This window comes from Vulpes lagopus, chromosome 10 (assembly GCF_018345385.1).
Source record: "Vulpes lagopus strain Blue_001 chromosome 10, ASM1834538v1, whole genome shotgun sequence".
NCBI lineage: Eukaryota > Metazoa > Chordata > Mammalia > Carnivora > Canidae > Vulpes > Vulpes lagopus.
In genome coordinates this window covers 3,405,606-3,426,534 of record NC_054833.1, presented here as the reverse complement: position 1 = coordinate 3,426,534, position 20,929 = coordinate 3,405,606, and the positions used below count along the sequence as shown (strand labels likewise).

The window sequence follows — 20,929 nt, the reverse complement described above, 5'->3', positions numbered from 1 at the left end:
ATAAAAATAAAAGATACAATATCATCCTGGCACCAAAAACGGATGTAAACCCATACAACACAAGGCCATTCTCTCACACAGGCTTACCTGGCTTAACAGTGACATTGACAAATCCTTCTCCAAAGGCATTCTCACTAGAAACTGCTACTTTGAAGGCATAAAGTCCCGCTGACAACTGCAACATAAAGAAAAGTTTCAGGGGTAAACATGCTAAGGACGTGATAGGTCCATTGCCTAGAAAGTCCTAAAATCTTCCAGAAACCGTTCTCCTGAACTAAGCACAGCAAAGGGTCTTAGGAGGTCTCATCTGGAGCTGTGCAGACATTGCCACGTGTTCGAAGCCAGTGCCCTGGCACACTGGAAATCACCCAGAAAAGCCCACAGCCTCGTCACAGATGCTCACGGACCTGCTGAGGGCAGCAGTCCATAAACTGGCTGTCAGTGGTCTGGCACTCAGAGAAGCGGAGCACGGTGGTTATATGAGCTCGCGCTGCACCCATGGCTGTGTGGTCTCAGGACCAAAGACAAAATGATCATCAGGTGGGAAACCAGATCCCTAGTAGCTAAGTCAGTTTCTTGATCCTTATGATCCAGGAAGGGGACGTGTTTCTTCTTGTGAGGGGCTTACCTCTTGGAGCAGTATCTGATAGCCAAAGCATTTGTGAGCTGGAATGGAATTATTGGCAGCTCTAGAAATATGCCTACTTGCTTGAGAAGCAGACGTAACCAGAACGTCTCTACCACTAAAAAGACGATGGGACTTAGAACACAGGCTTTGCAACCTCACCACAGAAACCCTTGGACAACCAGTCTCCTTTATCCAAGCTGATATGCCAAGTAATTAAAATAAAGAAAAGCTATCTGAAAAGTTTCCTTCTTTCAACATTTGCCCGTCTACATGGTTGAAACTATGGTTGAAACTTTATTCATTTATAACCTTCTTCTGATCTTAGTCATAAAACAGATTTGAGGCTCAACAGCTAAAGTGTTAGCTGAATTCTATGATGTGCTGTCAGAGACAATCAGTCTGCAGTTACTTACTTGAGAGATATTAAGAGTTTGCATGTGCCTTTCTTTTATTTCATCTCGGTAGTCTTCAGGGTGGCGCATTAAACTCCATTCATAGCTGTATGCAGTTTCTGAGAGCAAAAAAGAAATATGAGTAATCATAAATTTGGAAAGGTTGTTTTAACAATCTGGGCAGATGGAAGAGGATGACAGCCCTGACCCCAGCAGAAGGGACAGCTGAGATATTCTGAACTCTACTTTCAACTGTCATCCAGGTAAAGAACTGTGAGATTTCTCTATCCTTTTAACGTAAAATGTGTTTTATTAGAAAAACACACAGCTTATGGAAAAATTCATGAAATGTAGAAACTGAAAAAGAAAACCATTTCCCTGCTCTTAAATTTACCATTTTATGACTTTCCTTTCAGGGTGACTATATATTTACATATAAATTTCAACTACAGTATAATCCATTGCTCTTTTTTCTCCTTTTAATAAAAGGCAAGGAGATTTCCATACATTTCATCTGTTGTGGGGGTTTCTTTAAGGACACAAAAACGGGTTAAACCTCTGTGCGAAGACGAGAATGTCTCCTACCGTGAGATGCTACTAATTCAGGTGTGGAGTGCCTCAACTAACAGGATTAAAGGCAAATGCCAAATATCATCTCTGCTTAAATGTCGACCCATAGGTGATAGAGGGGAAAGCAAATGAGGGAATTAACCTGAACGAGAAACATTCAACATTTTAAGAACGAATATACTTTAGGAAAGAATGCCTTTGGCTGCTCAGGGGAAGAACTCAAATGTTTGCTTCTGGACAAGCAGAAGAAAGGGCATTTTGAATGAGCACTGGGTGTTATACTATATGTTGGGAAATCGAACTCCAATAAAAAAATATACAAAAAAAATAAGTTAAAAAAAAAAGAAAGGGCATTTTAAGCAACATATTTCGAAGAGCTGGTGCGAGGCATCCTGAGAACCTCAGAGCCCCGCTGTCAACACCAGAACATCTGTAAAGAGAGCTTGGGGCACATGCCCCACGCCCTCTCTCCTCAGGGTAAAATATTCCCACGCCTTCTGGGTGACCACAGGTCAAACTCTGGAATGTGGAAACCTCTCCAGCTCTAACACATCCCTTGCTTTGCATCCTCAGAAATGCATGACCTTCCGTCCTGACCAATTACAGGATATGTCCTGTATTTCATTTCCCATACTCTTCCTCTAGTTTGAACTACTTCAGTGAGGTTTAAGGCTTAGGACCACCAAAGCCTCGCCACCACTCCCGACCCTTCAGTGGGGACCTCACACAGTGTTGTTCAAGTGAACCTGTGCAGTAAATAACCAGCAAAGACTGGTGAAGAGCAACCCAGCTACCTGGCCTCTGGTGTCACAAAGGAAAACCAAACCCTTACCTTCAGGTAGGGCTGACACAACAAAAGCCTTCAGCTCCACTTCATTTTCAGGTAAAGTCAGTATCAGGTTATCTCCAGCAGACACGACGAGCTCTTGTGCTATGAGTTGATTAAACATAGTACAGTCCTTTACACACAATAATGCTATTATATTACTGCCCCGTGATAGATTTGTTTTTAGGTAAGACAAAATAACATCTCTCTTTATAGTAGTTCTCTTCCCTCTGATTTTATCTAAGACACTTCTTTCCTCTGGCTAGTAACCTACCACGACCCATATTATGCTGCAGGGCAAATTTCATAAATTTTAAGTCATCTGTGTGAGTTGACAAGGGGAAGAAAATCACAATTTGGATTGACTGAGCACAGTGTTGGGTAATAAGGTTTTTGGAAGAACAGGTCGGGTACTATAAGTTGAGCCTCTTCTTTCTCTTACCATCAGTGCTTCTTGACTCTGTGGTATGTGCTACTTTCATTAAAAAATTGAGTGTAATCCTAAGTGTTTCTGTATCATTAGTCACACACCACTCAGTTCTGTTAGCAGCCTCGTGAATTACCACTGATGGCCTCGCTCCTGGAACCTTTCCAAGAGAAAACCGAGTCAATCTCCATAAAAAGGCGATTTTAACTCAGGCGGCGGAGACATTCACTCTCATCAAAAGCACTTATCCACTATATCAGCACTCAGAACAAGGTTCATTTACCTCCTCTGTAAGCAGCAGAACACTGATGTATTATTCAATTGGCATGATGTAACTGGACATTAGTTTCACTTATAAAATACAATTGAGATATGTCAAGATATCACACAGATATCACACAGAGAAAAGCACTGAAGAGCTCCCATTCTGTTTTGTCTTAAAGCAGAGTGCTCCTCAGAGGTCTCGGCTACTTGGAGGTGTCAGGGGGCCATGTGGCTCACTCACAACTGATCCTCTCCTTTCAGTACCCTGTCCTTCCAGAGCCTTCCTGGACCACCTGCAGGGGCCTCCTCGGCCTCTGGCTCCTCTTCCCCATTACTTCCATGGACTCTGTGCCCTGAAAGTCAGTAACCGTGGACGGAGAGGGGACACTGGTCCCAACCTATCATTTTATCCTAAGTGTTTCTGTATCATTAGTCACACACCATTCAGTTCTGTTAGCAGCCTCGTGAATTACCACTGATGGCCTCGCTCCTGGAGCCTTTCCAAGAGAAAACCCAGTCAACCTCCATAAAAAGGTGATTTTAACTCAGGCGGTGGAGACATTCACTCTCATCAAAAGTACTTTTCCGCTAAATCAGCACTCAGAACAAGGTTCAGATGAGGCAACTGAGCTCAGAAAGGCCAAGTAATTGCTCAAAGTTATATGAATAATTAGCAAAAATAGATCCACCAATATTTAATTAATTTAAATGTATTGATTTCAACAAACACACATAGCAGATGACACTATGCCAGGCTCGGTTCTAAGGACGTTAAAAAATGATTACTTCATCTAACCTTCTACTAATTCCATGCAGTAGGTCCTATTAGAACCCAAGGATCCTATATCCCAGGCTGGTTTCCTTTCCAAAATACCACACAGTTCTCTTCTGCCATTACCTTTCTCTGTACTCAAGCTTAGGGTAAAAGTAATTGAACAAGGCAGAGAGGGCTATCCCCAAAGCATGTCAACCACAGAATGGCTTTGGAAACAAGGTCTCTAGTACCTCCTTTATTAGTAAACCTAATGGGAGCTCATCAGTGCTCATCATGATCTCTGCAACCCCTGGCTTCCTTCATGACATCTTTCTACCTGGAAGTATTCTTTCTATCCCTCAGTGCATGCCTCCTCTTGATGCCCTGCCTCTCTGGCAAGGCCACTCAGCCTGCCCCATAAGTTCCTTTGGGTCTCCCAGCTCCTTATGTAAAGACATTCCCAATGATCCTCCTGAGGCCTCTCCCCAGCTCACCCATTGCCCTCCCTGGAAGGTCCCATGTGTGCCCTACACCCTCACTTATCACCTCTATGCTGATGACTCCTGATCCTTTATCTTTAGCCCATTGCTCATCTAATGTCCAGTCCCACACACTCATCTATCTGAGTCCCCTGTCTTTCATCCTGCCATTGAGCCATTCATCAAATCCTAATGATTCCAGCCCCCAGACATCTCTTGAATGTTATTTCTCTCCATCCTTACAACCACTCCCTCTAGTCCTTATGGATCTTCTTGTCTCCACTCAACTCCATATTATTTTCTTGAAAACACATCTGATCAGTTTGCTTTCCTGCTTAAAATCATTCAGAGAGGGGCACCTGGGTGGCTCAGGGGTTGAGTGTCTGCCTTTGGCTCAGGGCATGATCCTGGGGTCCTGGGATCAAGTCCCACACTGGGTTCCCCACAGGGAACCTACTTCTCCCTCTAACTGTGTCTCTGCCTCTCTGTGTGTCTCTCATGGATAAATAAATAAAATCTTTAAAAATAAAATCATTCAGAGATTCTCTATACATACCCAATAAAGCATAAACTCCTTAGCACAGACCGCAGATCTTTCAAAATCTTGTCCTGCTTACCACTCTAGATCCATACTTTGCCATTCCCTCTCACTCACATGATTTGTTCCAGCCACACTGACCTCCTAACAGCTCTCCCAAAATGTCACTCAAGCCCTAGTCCTTCTGTTCTCTTGCACAGGCAGTGGATGAGGTGATGGCTGGGAAATGCTGAGCCCTGTACTCAGTAAGTGTTCACTGAACAGAATTATCATTATGGTTATTACACACTGTGCTGCCTTGACCTGAACAACACACCGACCCCCATTTTTAATTGGATTGCTGTATCCTGGCATTATCACCTCTGGAAAGGCTTTCCTGGCCTTCAGAAAGGTCAAGCTGGGTTTCTCCCTCCGCTCCCACAGCAGCCTGTCCCAGCACTTACCACGTGATACGAAAACCCCGTTATTCTCATTTCCTGCACTACAGATCACTGAGGGAAAAGACAATGTCTGTTCATCTATTCGTTCCTGGTGTGGAGCACCATTTCTAGCACTGGGGAGAGGCTTGAAGATGTGCCTGGAGGGAATGAGCAAACTTTATAAAGTTGTAGCTACTCTACTCCATAGCATGATTTGTACTTTTCTCCCACCTATACTGTTCTTATAGTTACCTGTCCCAGGAGCAGTGGGCGGAGATTCAGGTTGCTGGGATGGGGTAGGCTCAGCGGGGACGAGGCTAGTGGGAAGGGTCATGGCACCATGCTCTGGGCGCCACGTGGGGACTGTGAGAGGTGGGTTCTCCTCTGTGGAGGCTGGGCTGAACTCCAGTCTGGCTGGAGGATCATAGGACAGCATGAGACCCTAGGAGATCAATCACAAAAACACATTGTTACAAAAAAAAAAAAAAAAAAGCAAAAAATGGTTGACCTCATTGAGCAACACAATGTCACTGACCTTTTACATAAATGAGATTTGTGGCATTCAAAATACCATATCTAGGGACGTTTGGGTGGCTTACCAATTGAGCGTCTGCCTTCGACTCAGGGAGTGATCCCAGAGTCCCGGGATTGAGTCCCACATCAGGCGCTTTGCAAGGAGGCTGCTTCTTCCTCTGCCTGTGTCTCTGCCCTTCTCTATGTGTCTCTCATGAATAAATAATAAAAATCTTAAAAAAAAAAAAAAAAACCCTCATATCTAGTATCACAAAACACTAGAAGTCTGGACCATCTCTCTCTTTTTTTAAGATTTATTTATTTATGAGAGAGAGAGAGCATGTGCACACACACATGAGTGTTGGGGGTGCAGAAGAGAGAGACATTTCTTTTCCCTTCCTTTATATTCCCTTTCACTATTATTCATATTCCCCAAATGAATGAGAACATACACTGTTTGTCCTTCTCCGATTGACTTATTTCACTCAGCATAATACCCTCCAGTTCCATCCACGTTGAAGCAAATGGTGGGTATTTGTCGTTTCTAATTGCTGAGTAATATTCCATTGTATACATAAACCACATCTTCTTTATCCATTCATCTTTCGATGGACACCGAGGCTCCTTCCACAGTTTGGCTATTGTGGCCATTGCTGATAGAAACATCGGGGTGCAGGTGTCCCGACGTTTCATTGCATCTGAATCTTTGGGGTAAATCCCCAACAGTGCAATTGCTGGGTCGTAGGGCAGCCACTCTGGAAAACTGTGTGGAGGTTCCTCAAAGAGTTAAAAATAGACCTGCCCTACGACCCAGGAGAGAGAATCTTAAGCAGACTCCACACTGAGCACAGATCCTGAGGCAGGCCTGGACTCCAGAACCCTGAGATCATGACCTGAGCTAAAACCACGAGCTGGACACTTAACTAAGCCACCCAGGTGCACCAAGACCACTTCTCTAAAATAATCTCTCTGCTACCCATTAAAAATTTAAGAAAATGGGGCACCTGGGTGACTCAGTGGTTGAGTGTCTGCCTTCAGCTCAGGTTGTGATCCCAGGGTCCCGGGATTGAGTCCCGTATCAGGCTCTCTGGAGGAAGCCTGCTTCTCCTCTGCCTATGTCTCTGCCTCTCTGTCTCTCATGAATAAATAAACAAATAGGGGATCCCTGGGTGGCGCAGCGGTTTAGCGCCTGCCTTTGGCCCAGGGCGTGATCCTGGAGACCCGGGATCGAATCACACGTCGGGCTCCCGGTGCATGGAGCCTGCTTCTCCCTCTGCCTGTGTTTCTGCCCCTCTCTCTCTCTCTCTGTGCGACTATCATAAATAAATAAATAAATAAAAATTTAAAAAAAAAAAACACAAATAAATAAAATCTTAAAAAGAAAAAAAAGTAAGAAAATTGTAGGTTGGACAATTATAAGTGAACATACACATGCCATCACTTGAGATGAAAAGAGAAAATAACCGTAGTAAGCCCCCAAACTACTAAATAAGACAAAAACTGAATCAATCAGATAATTCAACAACCAGGCTTCTAGAGTAAATGATATCTATTTGCACCCTCTACTGAGTATAAATTGTAACAGGAAGTTAGAGTAACAGCCAACTTAGTGTTTTTGTTTTGTTTTGTTTTGTTTTTTAAAGATTTATTTCTTTATTTGAGGTGGAGTCAGGGCAGAGAGAGATGTGGAGAGAATCCCAAGCAAGCTCCATGGTCAGCTTGGAGCCTGATGCAGAGCTTGATCCCACAACCCTGAGATCAAAACCTGAGCCAAAATCAAGAGTCAGACATTTAACAGACTGAGCTGCCTAAGCACCACAGCCAACTTTAAGTTTTTAAATTGAGTATTCTGTGCCATAGAGGAAAGTCTCATAAAATGATAATAAAATGCTCTTCTGAGCCTCATCTGCCAGTGGGCCAGGTGAGTAAAAGTCATGCTCAGGACACAGGAGACCCAAAGGGGAAGGTGCCATGAGAAATCCATAGAAAGAAAGCTATAAGTGAAATGTAAATCAGGGGATGCCTGGATGGCTCAGAGGTTGAGCACCTGCCCCTGGCTCAGGGCGTGATCTGCAGTCTGAGGGTCTCAGGATTGAGTCCCACATCAGGCTCCCTGCCTAGAGCCTTCTTCTCCCTCTGCCTACATCTCTACCTCTCTCTCTCTCTCTCTCTCTCTCTCTCTCTCTCTCTCTGTGTCTTTCATGAATAAAAAAATAAAATCTTAAAAAAAAGAAAAAAAACCTGGTAGTGGGTTATAGGAAAGGAAAAATAATTTTTCTTCTGCCCTTCTAGTTCTTTGGCTGAGACCACCACTCTCCAAATAAAAAGGCAGATTAACAGAAGGAAAACAAATTTAATTATGTGTATACAAATGTATGTGCAGGTGCTCCATAAAGATAGGAGATGCAAAGGAATGACCAAAACAAAATATTTAATATATTTTAGACAAAGAAACAATAGATTTGTGAGGAATTAATAAGACAAAGGGGTTTGAACTTCTGATAGTTAGTGGTGAAGAAGTAACAAGGTTATATAGTCCCCTCCCCCCAAATCCCTGTCTCTGGTGACATGCCTCCCCTAAATCCCCTCCAGGTACAGGGTGGCTACCTTTCACATGAGAGACTGCTCTCCTGCTTTCCAGGGGACAAAAGCAGATTATCCTTCCTGCACCGCTGTTTCTTAGGTGCCGTGTTTGGGGATGACAATCTGAACCCCTACAGCGTCTACCATAATTTTAAGATGCTTTGGTTTCTTTGAGGTTTCAGACATCAAGGTTTGTAAAGTACGTGCTGATATAGGAGACTTCACTGCATCTGTGCTGAGAACACTATGAGGTTCAGAATCCCTGCAAACCAGAGCTCCAGAACAGGTGTTTGCAACGTATTATAGTGGAACCTCTGTAGAGGCTGCTTTGGGGCAAGCAACTTGAACATCAGAAACCTGAGAAAGGTAGCAGGACCCACAGTCACCCCAAACCCCTGTCGGCTGATATCCATAAGCCCTAGATGACCAATGGGCTACTTACACCCAAACACACATACCAAATGGGAAACACTGCATGCATCCCCCATGTCCTCACCTTCCCACATAACCAGCCCCCACCACTGCCTCATGGCAGTCCTCTCTGCTTTGCCAACCTGCCCGCTGCTCCCTTGCAGTATATTCAATACACTACTATCTCCTTTGTTCTGCCCTGGGTGAGTTCCTCCATCAACCATGCCACTGGCCTCCAGCCTATATCAGCTTGCCCATTTGGTGGCCCCCTCCCCCACCCATCCGATCAAGAGACCCCACAGCCTCTGTAAACTCCACAAGATAAACCAGATTTTTTAGTTTGAGAGCCTTGAAAAACTACTACCAAGATGAAATAAAAAATGGTCTACAGACAGTGGTAGGAAACATTAGAGTGCCTCTCCAAGGGTTCACAGCCACCAGGTCATGGCTGATGGGATGACGACTCCCCTCGTGCCTCTTGTGCAGACCACTTGCTTTCCCACTACGTGGCCTCTCTGGGTTGGAAGGGAATGCCAGGTCTCCACTCACCCTTGGGCCCTGCCTCCTTGAGCTCCAGAGAGAGCTCCTCGCTGAGCTGTCAGTATGTAGGTCCTCCCTGACACACCCCACCCAGAGAACCTGGATCCCCCACGGAAGCCATGGGCACCCTCGCCCCCCATTTCAGCCTTCAGCTCACAGCCTGGCTTGGTCAACAAGAGTCTCAGATGCCTCCTTTCTTTTCTCTACTCTAACTACTCTAAAACAACTTCTCAAAAGTCTGGTCTTGCCCACTTGAAAACAAAACTGTAGGAAACATTGTTTATCCTCTACAAATTTAATCTGGATTTGTTTCAAATTTCTTGACTGTGTCCTATTCAGTTTATTTTATGAATAATGCTATGTGTCTTTCTATGTACAGATATTTTTGTTCCTATTGAGTAAACTTAGAGGTTGAATGGCTGGGTTATATGCTAAGTCTATGTTTATCTTTTTTTTTTAAGTTCTTGCTTTTTTTTTTTTTTTTTAATTGTTTAAAGAGAGAGAGCTTGGGTTGCTTGGGTGGCTCAGTGGTTGAGCATCTGCCTTCAGCTCAGTGCGTGATCCTGGAGTCCTGGGGTCCTGCGTTGGGCTCCCTGCTTCTCCCTCTGCCTCCCTCTCACTGTCTCTCATGAATAAATAAACAAAATCTTAAAAAAAAAAAAAAAAATAGAGCTTGCAAGAACAGGGGAGGAGGGGTAAGGGTGGAGGGGCAAAGGGAGAGGTCATCAGAATCCTAAGCACACTCTACCTCAAAGCAGAGCCCTGGGCGGGGCTGGATCTCATGACCCTGAGATCACGACCTGAGCCAAAATCAGGAGTCTGTTGCTCAAACAACTTGCTCAAACAACTGAGCCACCCAGGTACCCCAAGAATTTCATAAAATTTCTAGAACGCTCATATACAAATACAACATAAAGAAAGCTTAGTATTAGTTATTATTTAATAATACTTCCCATGCCAATATAATACTTCCCATGCCATTTAACACATCAAATAAGCCTAATTAGTTATCATCTCCCTTCTATAAAGAGGAAGAATAATTTTTTGGCATGATTTTCCAGGGACACTGGAAAATCTGAGTTAATTTGAGGTAAAAAAGGGACGCCTGGGTGGCTCAGCAGTTGGGTGTCGGCCTTAGGCTCAGGGTGTGATCCCGGGGCCCAGGGATTGAGTCCCAAATTGGGCTCCCTGTGGAGCCTGCTTCTCCCTCTGCCTGTGTCTCTGCCTCTCTCTCTCTCTCTCTCTCTCTCTTTCATGAATAAATAAGTAAAATCTTAAAAAAAAAAAAAAAACTGAGGTCAAAAGGATTGAGAACTTGATATTTGAAAGTTTGTCAGAAACTGTCAAAAGGTTTTAAAATACATTCAAATATTAAGTGAAGTAATACTTAGTAATCCATTTACCATAGTAGCAATTAAACGATTCCTAGGCAAATACAGAAAATTAAAAACAAAAACACCTTACCTCTTTTAATAGAGAGGATTTGGCTTTCTTAAGTAACTGAAACACCTGATCAGGAAATTATTTTGACAAGATACAAGATCTTTGTTTCTTCTAGGCAGATTACTGAGAAAGGTAAAGGAAAACCTTTCATAATCTCTTATCAAGAGCAAGCCAGTCATCTAAGAAACCTTTGTCCTTTCAACAAAGAAAAAATCAAATCCTAATTCTGCACTAATTTTACTTAAGATATTAAAACTCATTTATTTAGATTCATTCTAATCTTAGTCCTGATCACAGATAAAATTCCCTGCCCTTTTATTTCTAGTAATACTCCTAGTAGCTTCTAATTTTAATCATATATATTATATTTTTAACCCTTTTCTCTAAATTTTTCATGAAAATGAAGAAAGCAATTACTAACTTTTACATTAGCATCCTGTTCTTTGCTTTATAACTCCTAGAAACATGGGCTTTCTCATAGAAAATTTCTTAGTGTGGGATAAAATTTACTTAGTAATAGACCAAAATACCTTTAATCCTCCATGAAAGGAAGAAAAAATGGATAAACCTGTGTTCTGTAGTTAATGTTTCAGTATTTTACCTTATTAGGAAGTGATCTGGATGGTGGATAAATTTAACTTAATTCATCACTTAACTTAGCAAAACTTTAAGGCTTCAGGTTACAAAAAAATTTGGAGAAACTGTTTTAAAAATGCACCTAAAACCTTTTTACCTGATTTACATCTATTTAACTTACTTGTTCTTAACAAACTATGTTTACATTACCTACAAAAACTTTATTAGAGGGGATCCCTGGGTGGCGCAGCGGTTTGGCGCCTGCCTTTGGCCCAGGGCGCGATCCTGGAGACCCGAAATCGAATCCCACGTCGGGCTCCCGGTGCATGGAGCCTGCTTCTCCCTCTGCCTGTGTCTCTGGCTCTGTCTCTCCTTCTATCTCTCAAGAATAAATAAATAAAATCTTTAAAAAAAAAAAAAAACTTTATTAGATACTAGACAACATCAGTCATCATCCTGGGTTATTTTTCTAGCTGACGGAATTTGTTAACAGAGATGTCACAAGTTGGCTAGTTGATTAGTAAACCCAGCTGGAATTCTATTGCTGTTACCTCCAAAGATAAGCCTGCTTTCAAGAAACCAACAAACATAAACTAGCTTTTATATTAAATATTTCCTAGTTCATGTAAACCTGAAAAACATTTGAGTTAGTATCTATTATATTTAATTTAATTTATATAAGTGTAGGGGCGTCCGGGTGGCTCAGCTGGTTAAGCATCTGCCTTTGGCTCAGGTCATGATCCCTGGGTCCTGGGATCGAGTCCCGCATCGGGCTCCCTGCTTTGGGGGAAGTCTGCTTCTCTCTCCCTCTGCCTACGTCTGCCCCTACTTGCTTCCTCACTCTCCGTCAAATAAATAAAATAAAATAAAAAATTTATATAAGTGTTTGTTTAAGCCACTTAAATAGAACTCTTCTACAAATTAATTTGGGCATTGCCATCCAGAGATAGAAACTACCACACATTTATGACATACATGTGCAAAGATACATATAAGCATAAAGACAGAAGCAGAGACTTCATATGTGTTTTTTAAAGATTTTATTTATTTATTCATGAGAGACACAGACAGAGGCAGAGACCTAGGCAAAGGGAGAAGCATGCTCCATGCTGGGAGTCTGATGTGGGACTTGATCCCAGGACTCCAGGATCATGTCCCAGGCTGAAGGCAGACACTTAACCACTGAGCCACCCAACATCCCGTATGTTTTGTTTTAAAAATTTAGCCATTATTGGGCATCTGGCTGGCTCAATCAGTAGAGCATATGATTCTTGATCTCAGCCAGGCACGGAGCCTACTTAAAAATAAATGAGAGATGCCTGGGTAGTTCAATGTTGAGCATTTGGCTTCCGCTCAGGGCATGATCCCGGAGTATGGGGATGGGGGGTTCGAGTCCCGCATGGTGCTCCCTGCAGGGAGCCTGCTTCTCCCTCTGCCTATGTCTCTGCCTCTCTCTCTGTGTGTGTCTCTCATGAATAAATAAATAACATCTTTTTAAAAAATGTGTGAATGAATACATATATATAAATAAATATTAGCCATGTGACAGATAGGATAATATACATTCACTCACCATGAAGTAAAAAGGTAGAAAGGTAGAAAGGTCTTTTGAAATTTAGGGCAATGAAAAATCCTTTGGATTTTTATTTTGGATAAGTTAAGTTTATTTGCTCAGATGGCTAAAACTTTCTCTATCAATATTTGTAGAGAAATCACATGATTTTTCATTGGCCCAAATTTCAAATGACCTTTCCCTCTTTTATTCTTCTGATAAACATTACCTCACCAAGGGTACCTGGGATGCTCAGTCTGTTAAGCTTCCAACTCTAGATTTGAGCTCAGGTAGTGATCTTAGAGGTCCTGAGACTGAGCTGCGTGTTGTGGGGCTTCCTGCTCTGTGAAGGGGTCTGGCTTGAGATTCTCTCTCCCTCTCCCTCTGCCACTCCAGATCCTGCACATGCGGCCTCTCTCCCTCAAATAAATAAACCTTAAGAAAAAAAAAAAAAAAGAATACCTCACTGAAGTTTGTAAAACATTTGTTATCTCAAAGAGACAGTGAAGGAAAGTTCTTTTAGGAAGTTTTTAGTAAGGACAGATATTTCTGGTAGCACTGAATGACTCCTTGGACTCAAGAGGATTCGTAGAGATGATGCAAAAGATATCTCATTTTTATTTTTCTGTAGGGCACTACAGAGATCTGAGAGAGCTGACCCTGGTATAAACCTTACTTTGAGCCAGCTCCTGCTTTTTCCAGGATTCTACTACAGGTACTGAGTGGGTTTTAAAGTGGAGAGTATAGCTAAGGCACTTACCAGAATTTAGCAAGGTTTTTTATTAATTTTAATTTTAGTTTCCCTTTGGCCATTTCAAGGGAATAAGTAAGAATTTACCCGAAAATCCCTCAGAGTCTTGTCAGCTCTGAAGGGGTCCATACAGGGATGTCTGTATGGATATCAAGTTGGCAGACTATTTATAGGCTTGGTTCACAGTCTTTTCAAAGTGCTCAGCTATGGTCATGAACAGTGGTCCCCCATCCTATTTTCTGCCTTTTTATCAATCCATTAATCTCAGAAGGTAATATATGTGTTAAAAACTTTGGAGGATCCTCCCTGGACTTAGGAAATTCTTTATGGCATCTAGATCAGCCTTTGAAAGAAGAAATGAAAAGTCCCAGAAGAGGATACTATGACTTCAGTGGTCAGATTTTTAAATTATTTTAAGATTTATTTATTTAGGGCAGCCCCAGGTGGCTCAGCGGTTTAGTGCCACCTGCAGCACAGGGTGTGATCCTGGAGACCCAGGATCGAGTCCCACATCAGGCTCCTTGCATGGAGACTGCTTCTCCCTCTGCCTGTGTCTCTGCCTCTCTCTCTCTCTCTCTCTCTCTCTCTCTCTGTGTGTGTGTTTCTCATAAATAAATAAATAAATCTTTTTTTTTTTAAGATTTATTTATTTATTTGAGAGCAAGTGTGTGAGCAGAGAGGAGTGGAGAGAGAAGGACAAGGGGACTGCAGTGAGCGCAAAGCCCAACACGGGGCTCATTCTTAAGGTCCTGAGATCATTCTGAGCTGAAATCAAGAATCGAATGGTTAACCAACTGAGCCACCCAGGCATCCGACTGGTGGTCTTATTTTGAAAGAGAACTGTTTAGAGGCGCCTGGGTGGCTAAGGGCTCTGCCTTTGGCTCAGGGTATGATCCCGGGGTTTTGGGGTTGGGTCCAACATAGGGCTCTCTGTGGGGAACCTGCTTCTCCCTCTGCCTGGGTTTATGCCTCTCTCATGAATAAATAAATTAAAAATCTTAAGAAAAAGATAACTGTTTAATAATAATTCTTCAAGTGGAAAAGCAGTCCAGAAGATTGCCAGAATGGATGTTAGACCAAGGAGGGTAGAGGGGAAGCTGTGCGCAGTCATGTCTGTCTCGTAGTCTTTTGTTGTAGCGTACCTCTTATGTCGTTAATTTTCATATTAGCCTTTTAAAATGAGTCTTTTAATGAAGCTATTTGGGAATTTTGAAGGTTTTTGGAGACTTCCAAAAATAGGTATCCCCATTCTGCTTGTTTAACTTGGGAATCCTTGCTGCCAAGTGCACTTTTTTTTTTTTAAGATTTTATTTATTTATTTGAGAGCGAGCAAGCACACACAAGTAGGGGGAATGGCAGGCAGAAGAAGCAGGAGAAGCAGACCCCCAGCTGAGCAGGGATCCTGAGGCAGGACTCAAACCCAGGACTCTGGATCATGACCTGAGACCAAGGCAGACGTTTAAGTGAGGCAACTAGGCACCCCCATGTGCATTTTTAAAAAAATATTTTATTTATTCATGAGAGACACACAGACAGAGGCAGAGACACAGGCAGAGGGAGAAGCAGGCTCCATGCAGGGAGCCCGACGTGGGACTCGATCCCGGGTCTCCAGGATCACACCCTGGGCTGCAAGGCGGCGCTAAACCACTGTGCCACCAGGGCTGCCCACCGTGTGCATTTTTTAAGTGATCTTATTTCATTGGAACATTTCTCATAATGGCCATTGTAATTCTAGGTTGTTTTAGTGAGATTTTGCCATATGTATAAATGTTTGTAGCTCAGGGACTGTAGTCCTTATGATGAGTGAGCAGAGAAGGCCAGCTGAGGACAAAACACAAGCTCACACCCTGCAAGCTCCGCACCCCCACTTCTGGGTGGGGTCAGTGTGACACTCCTCCAGGAAACTCCCTACTTTGCTGAGGGAAAAACCACCTCCTATAGAAGTTGCCAAGCCCTCCAGTATCCTTAGGTCCTCTTTTTTTTTTTTTTTTTTTTCCTTAGGTCCTCTTTAGCATATGAAAGCCCTTTTGAAATTTCTCTTTTCCTCCGCTCCTCCCCCAACTCCCAGGTATATAATCAGCTATCCCTCACAAGCCTGGAGCAGCAGCTCTTTCTGCTGGTGGGTCCTGCCCTCATGCTTTCATAAAAACACCATTTTGCACCAAAGACGTCTCAAAAATTCTTTCTTAGTCATCGGCTCCAGACCTCATTCCACCAACTGCACGAACATTCCAAAATTATATCACTTAGACTAAAATAAGCAGGTGTATCTAATGCTTTAGAATTTAGAGATCCAATTCTTTCAGCCACCCTTCATCTACAACAGAACGAGACAAGGAAGTGCACGCCTTAATTTAGGGGTAGTAACTAGGTGCTATAACAGTGTCTTGGCCAAGAAAAGTCCTGTGCACACCTCCAAAATTTCCCAACGTGGAGCCAGGGACCGGGAAAGGGGTTGAGCCAAGCCAACCTCAACAAATGAGTCTGCAGCTGCCACTGGGCCAGAACCACAGTAAGGGTTCCAGTCAAATGGGGGATTGTGGTTGAAACTGCCAGCAGTTCCTGATGTGGAGAACAAAGGTAAAAGAAAGTTAGATAAAATTTAATGTCCTTACCTCTTGTAACCTCTGGACAAATACTTGAGGCTGCAACTAAAACATTCCTCTGGAAACTCCCAACTGTCTTAATGTTAATCCTTTGCCTGAGGCAAACAGCAACTTTATCTTGACAACAGCTAGACCTCCAGGATCTTCTAAATCTTCTTTAACATACGAAAATCCTTTAGAAAACTTCCTTTGTCTCTACTCTGCGATTTAAAAGTAACTAATTCCTCCTCACCATCCCAGGGCAGCTCTTTCTGCCCAAGGGTACTATCCCTGGGAACTTTAATAAAACCACCTTTTTTGCAGAGAATGTCTCAAGAATTCTGTATTGTCTGTTCACTCTCTGGCCCCACATAAAATCATTTGTTCCCACGGTGGAGCTAATGACTCCAAACAAACGGGGAACTCTGGAAAGCAAGAGATCCAGAGCTCATTGAAAGGAAAGCAGAGGCCAGAACCTTAGGGGAGCGTTCCTAGGGCAAAGGCGAGAAAGAACGCAGAAAGGGGTTCTCGGTGCCATGGCTGTGTTTCAGCTGTGTTTCTGGTCACCTGGAATACCTTTAGCAGTGTACTTCACATCCCACTGTGACTGCTGCCAAATCTGTTAATTCACAATTCTGGCTCCCGGCTTGCTCAGGATCAATGACTACTGATCTCAGGATTGTGAGTTCAAGCCCCATAATGGGTGTAGAGATTACATAAAAATAAAGTCTTAAAAGAAAACCCCACAATAATTCAACTGACTCGGTTTTTGAGATCTAATTGGCCTTTTTTGAATCAATTGAACCATTTTCATGAATCGGGCAGCACCCTATAGAAAGGACCTCCACTGGGCTAGGGAAAGGAAAAGTTTTTCAGCACAAGATAAAGCAACTGTAAACAACAAAAAAAGGATTATTTCCAGGAAGGTCACCTCCCTTTGGGGAACTAAATGGTCTCATTCATGGATGACCTCACAGGTGCAGGCTGGGAAGTTCCAGAATGATTCATTAATACTACCTCTCTGGGGAAGGTTGATTTGCAAGCCCTGGTTTGCAGAAGTGGGCCTAGCACAGGTTGAAGAAACCCCGCCCTGTGAGTAGGACCAGGCCTAATCCAGAGGCAGCCCATCCCTGCACCTCCCTGGAATTTAAGCAACAAAAAATATTCTGGTTGTCCGAGATAAGAAAACCATTCCCCCCCACGCCCTGACTGAAATGTCCCTGAACAGGTTCATGTTGACCTTCTGAGAAATCAATAACCTGGCTGCTATGCTATTCCCCCGGTTTCTTTGCCTTTAAGCGGTCTTTTTGCCTTTAAAAAATGCCCGTAATTGCTAGTAATTGCTAATCGGGGCTCTCTGCCACCTCGGAGGCGGAGAGCCCGTTTGCGCAAACGTTCAATAAACCCTCTTGCTAATTGCATCTGCCTGTCTGGGGTCTGAGTCTCTGGGGCGTCCGCTGGGACACGTTGGCACCCGTGAGCCAGGGTCCAACAAGGTGACTCCACCAGGAGCCTGTGGGTTTTCTTTGTAAAGGTGCACTGTGCAGATGGGCCAGCTCCCCTGAAATACTGGGAGAGGCACCCGAGGGAGCAGTGCTAAGTCATCACTAGGTGGCTGCCCTTGTTTCTCTAGGGCAGAAACGCTGTTCGTTCTTTCCCACAGTGTGGTCCTGACAGCTCAGCAGAGAACGAGGTGTGGTGTCACCTGGCAGCTCTGAGGGCTGCCCTCCTAGGCCTCAGACCTCCAGCCCCACACAGGCCCTCCCATCTGGCCCCAGCCCCAGTCTCCAGCAATCAGGCCCACCTCTTCTCCAGAGCTGCTGCTGGGCTGTTCCTGGAGCGGAAAAGTCTCCTTTCCCCGCACCTCTCCTGAGGGTGGACTTGTGACCAAAGACCTGCTCTCTGAGGTGTGTTTCAGGGCCGGAATCCAGGCCGACCCATTCAGCTGACGGGGCGCGGGCTCCCCCTGCTTCTCTGCGGCTGTCGGACGGCTGTGTCCATTGGAGGAGGTGCTGCCCGTCGGGCCTCCGGAGTGCAGGTCCCCACGGGGGTCCTGGGCTCTCCCTCTAGGCTCCTGCTGCCAGTGGGGCTGGAAAAGGTCTAGTTCGGGCTCCCTGTAGTCCGCCAAGTACCTGGCCGGCTCCTCGGGGGCCTGCTCCTTGCCTAGGAAGGGCAAGTCTTTTCTGATGTCCTCCGGAGAGTCCCCCCAGAGTCCCAAGGGAGAGCCCCTGGCCTGCAGCATCCTCTCCCTGTAGTCCAGCAGTTGTGTTGGCCTCAGGGCTGGCCTGAGCACAAAGGTGAGGTGCGACCTCATGGAGCCCGTCTTCTGGGGCTCGCAGTTCTCAGGGCGTGGGCAGCTCAACAGGTAGCAGCGGCCTTCAAACCACCAGGCCAGGTCACAGCTGGCCAGATCACAGCATGCGGCCGTGCAGTCTGCCACGGGGATGGGCTGTGGCACCCGCATGATTCTGGTTGTTTCCAGGTTGGGTGAGACAATGGCATTGTCGAACGTCCTCCCCTCGCTACATCGGCTCCGGGCGCAACCTGCAAACAGCGCAGCCTCCAATGAGGAACAAAACCACCAGCAGTTTGCACAGACAGTGCCCTGTGCTATCTTACAATCCCTCTCTCCCCACATCGGTCCGACACTGGTCCTCCCATCCTTCCACCCCTGCCCCACTATCCTGACACTCCTTCCCCTGCCCACCTTCCACCTGCCTCTTCATGTTGCTCCTCACCCAAAATTCAGTCACAAAGGTTTCATTTCACAGGTTATTCTGAAGATAGGCCAATCAACGGGGAAAACATCAAAGGAGAGAAAAACTTGCCTGCACGACAGGTCTAGAATAACTAGCTTTAATCAGATTCCAAATAGCCACCAGTGTCTCCACTGGGCAAACAGGGCAGGTGTGAGGGTGGAGCTCCCCTGCAGACACCCAGTGGTGCAGGACCACAAAACAACGGCAGTCCACGACAAAATGAGAGAAATCGAGACTTTCAGGACCTTCTGCTGCAGTCATTTCCTGAAATCCAAGGGCAGAGTCACTTTTCTTCTTTGTTGGTATTGATCTCCTTCCTACTGAAGGCTCATCACTGATAATGTTTTGAAATTACTGTTACTTTCCTCCTACTGACAGGGGGCACTTCTAACTGGAGGTAAGAGAAATGGTTAAATACGGCATAGGAGTCATCTTAATTTTTACCTGTATACACATGATCATCGTTATAAATTTTTAAGAATTGTTCGATGCCAAACACTTACTTACTCAATAGGAAAGTCTGATTGGCCCAATATAATAAGAATTAGATGTAATAGATATGCACCTTTCCAAATGAATAAGCTTGCAACCAACTATTTTAATTCAACTGAAATGACAGTTTCTCAAATGTAAATCTACCTAATACTTTTAGCCTTTTACTTTATAACAAAAAGCTTAATCTTGGATATGGGTTGGGGGGAGAACCCTCCAGCTGTACATAAAAAAGTAGTGTCTCCAATTAAAACCAAGAGATGGGGCAGCACCAGTGGCACAGTGGTTTAGCGCAGCCTGCAGCCCGGGGTGTGATCCTGGAGACCCGGGATTGAGTCCCACGTCGGGCTCCCTGCATGGAGCCTGCTTCTCCCTCTGCCTGCGTCTCTGCCCCTTTCTCTCTCTGTCTCTCATGAATAAACAAATAAAAAATTTTAAGAATAAAAATAAATAAATAAATAAAAATAAAACCAAGAGATGATGGATATATCTTGGACTCTTCCCCTCTGCTCTCAAAAATGTTGCCTATATTTGTAAAGATACCACTACATCCCTGAGTGGACTTTAAATGAAGACCCAAGCTAGAAATTTCTTTCAAACACACATGGTGGGATGTGCCTTAAATTCCCTTGAAAAACTGTTAGGTCATCTTTTGGACAGTGTGATGTATAGAAACTGCCATATTTCATTTCTGGCGTTGGTCACAAAGCAGCTCAAAAGCCAACTTGTAAAACTGTCAGAAACCACTGTACAGGGACACCTGGGGGGCTCAGTGGTTGGGTGTCTGCCTTGGGGCCAGGGGATGAGTCCCACATTGGGCTCCCCGCATGGATCCTGCTTCTCCCTCTGCCCTGTGTCTCTCTGCCTCTTTCTCTCTGTGTCTCTCATGAATAAATAAATAAAATCTTAAAGAAGAAGAAACCACTGTACAGAAAGAAGGCTGTGATCTTGAAGCAAGCAAATTGTTTCAGTGGCCAAGGAGATCTTTCCATGGCAGAAGCCTTCATTCAGGTGGAGACTTCCACATATTTCTGGGGTAGATCAATCCTTTGTTCTGCAAAAAAATCACCTAAATGGTCCATTTGGACTGACATACCATATGCAGAGATCTCAAACAAAGAAGTTTGAGAAGGTTTCCAACAACTCACCCATTCTTCTGTGAGCCAACTTGCCATAATTACTTCAGACTCTATCAGACTCCTTCAACAAAGCTCTCAAAGAGACCAGAGGACACTCACCCATGTTTGTACTTTCTACACAGTCCCAGCTCAATCTGTGAACATAGTGTGGAGGCCTAGAAAATTAGGGCCATTCCACTTAAAGTTCAGCATTAGCACAAGTACAGCCATCCCAGGCCCCTGTGAATAAGAGCTGAAATTTACCTTACTTCAGTTACAGGAAAAAAAAACAGCTTAGAGCTTAATGCC

The 20,929-nt window shown here is 44.2% G+C and overlaps 1 protein-coding gene across 8 annotated transcripts in view; it reads right to left on the bottom strand.

The window, feature by feature from the left end:
- The window catches only part of KIAA0319 (KIAA0319 ortholog), a 98,792-nt gene that overhangs the window by 39,478 nt on the left and 38,385 nt on the right, over positions 1–20,929 (bottom strand). For 4 of the 8 annotated variants that reach the window (XM_041772506.1, XM_041772505.1, XM_041772512.1 and 1 more), the window contains exons 3-7: positions 18,056–18,795; positions 5,550–5,739; positions 2,423–2,521; positions 1,042–1,139; positions 88–175 (exon numbers count right to left, since the gene is read on the bottom strand). In XM_041772506.1, the coding sequence (XP_041628440.1) occupies positions 88–175; positions 1,042–1,139; positions 2,423–2,521; positions 5,550–5,739; positions 18,056–18,795 (1,215 nt within the window). Of the gene's footprint in view, positions 1–87; positions 176–1,041; positions 1,140–2,422; positions 2,522–5,549; positions 5,740–18,055; positions 19,275–20,929 lie in introns of all 8 variants that reach the window. The other 4 variants (XM_041772504.1, XM_041772508.1, XM_041772510.1 and 1 more) reach the window with 1 other exon arrangement.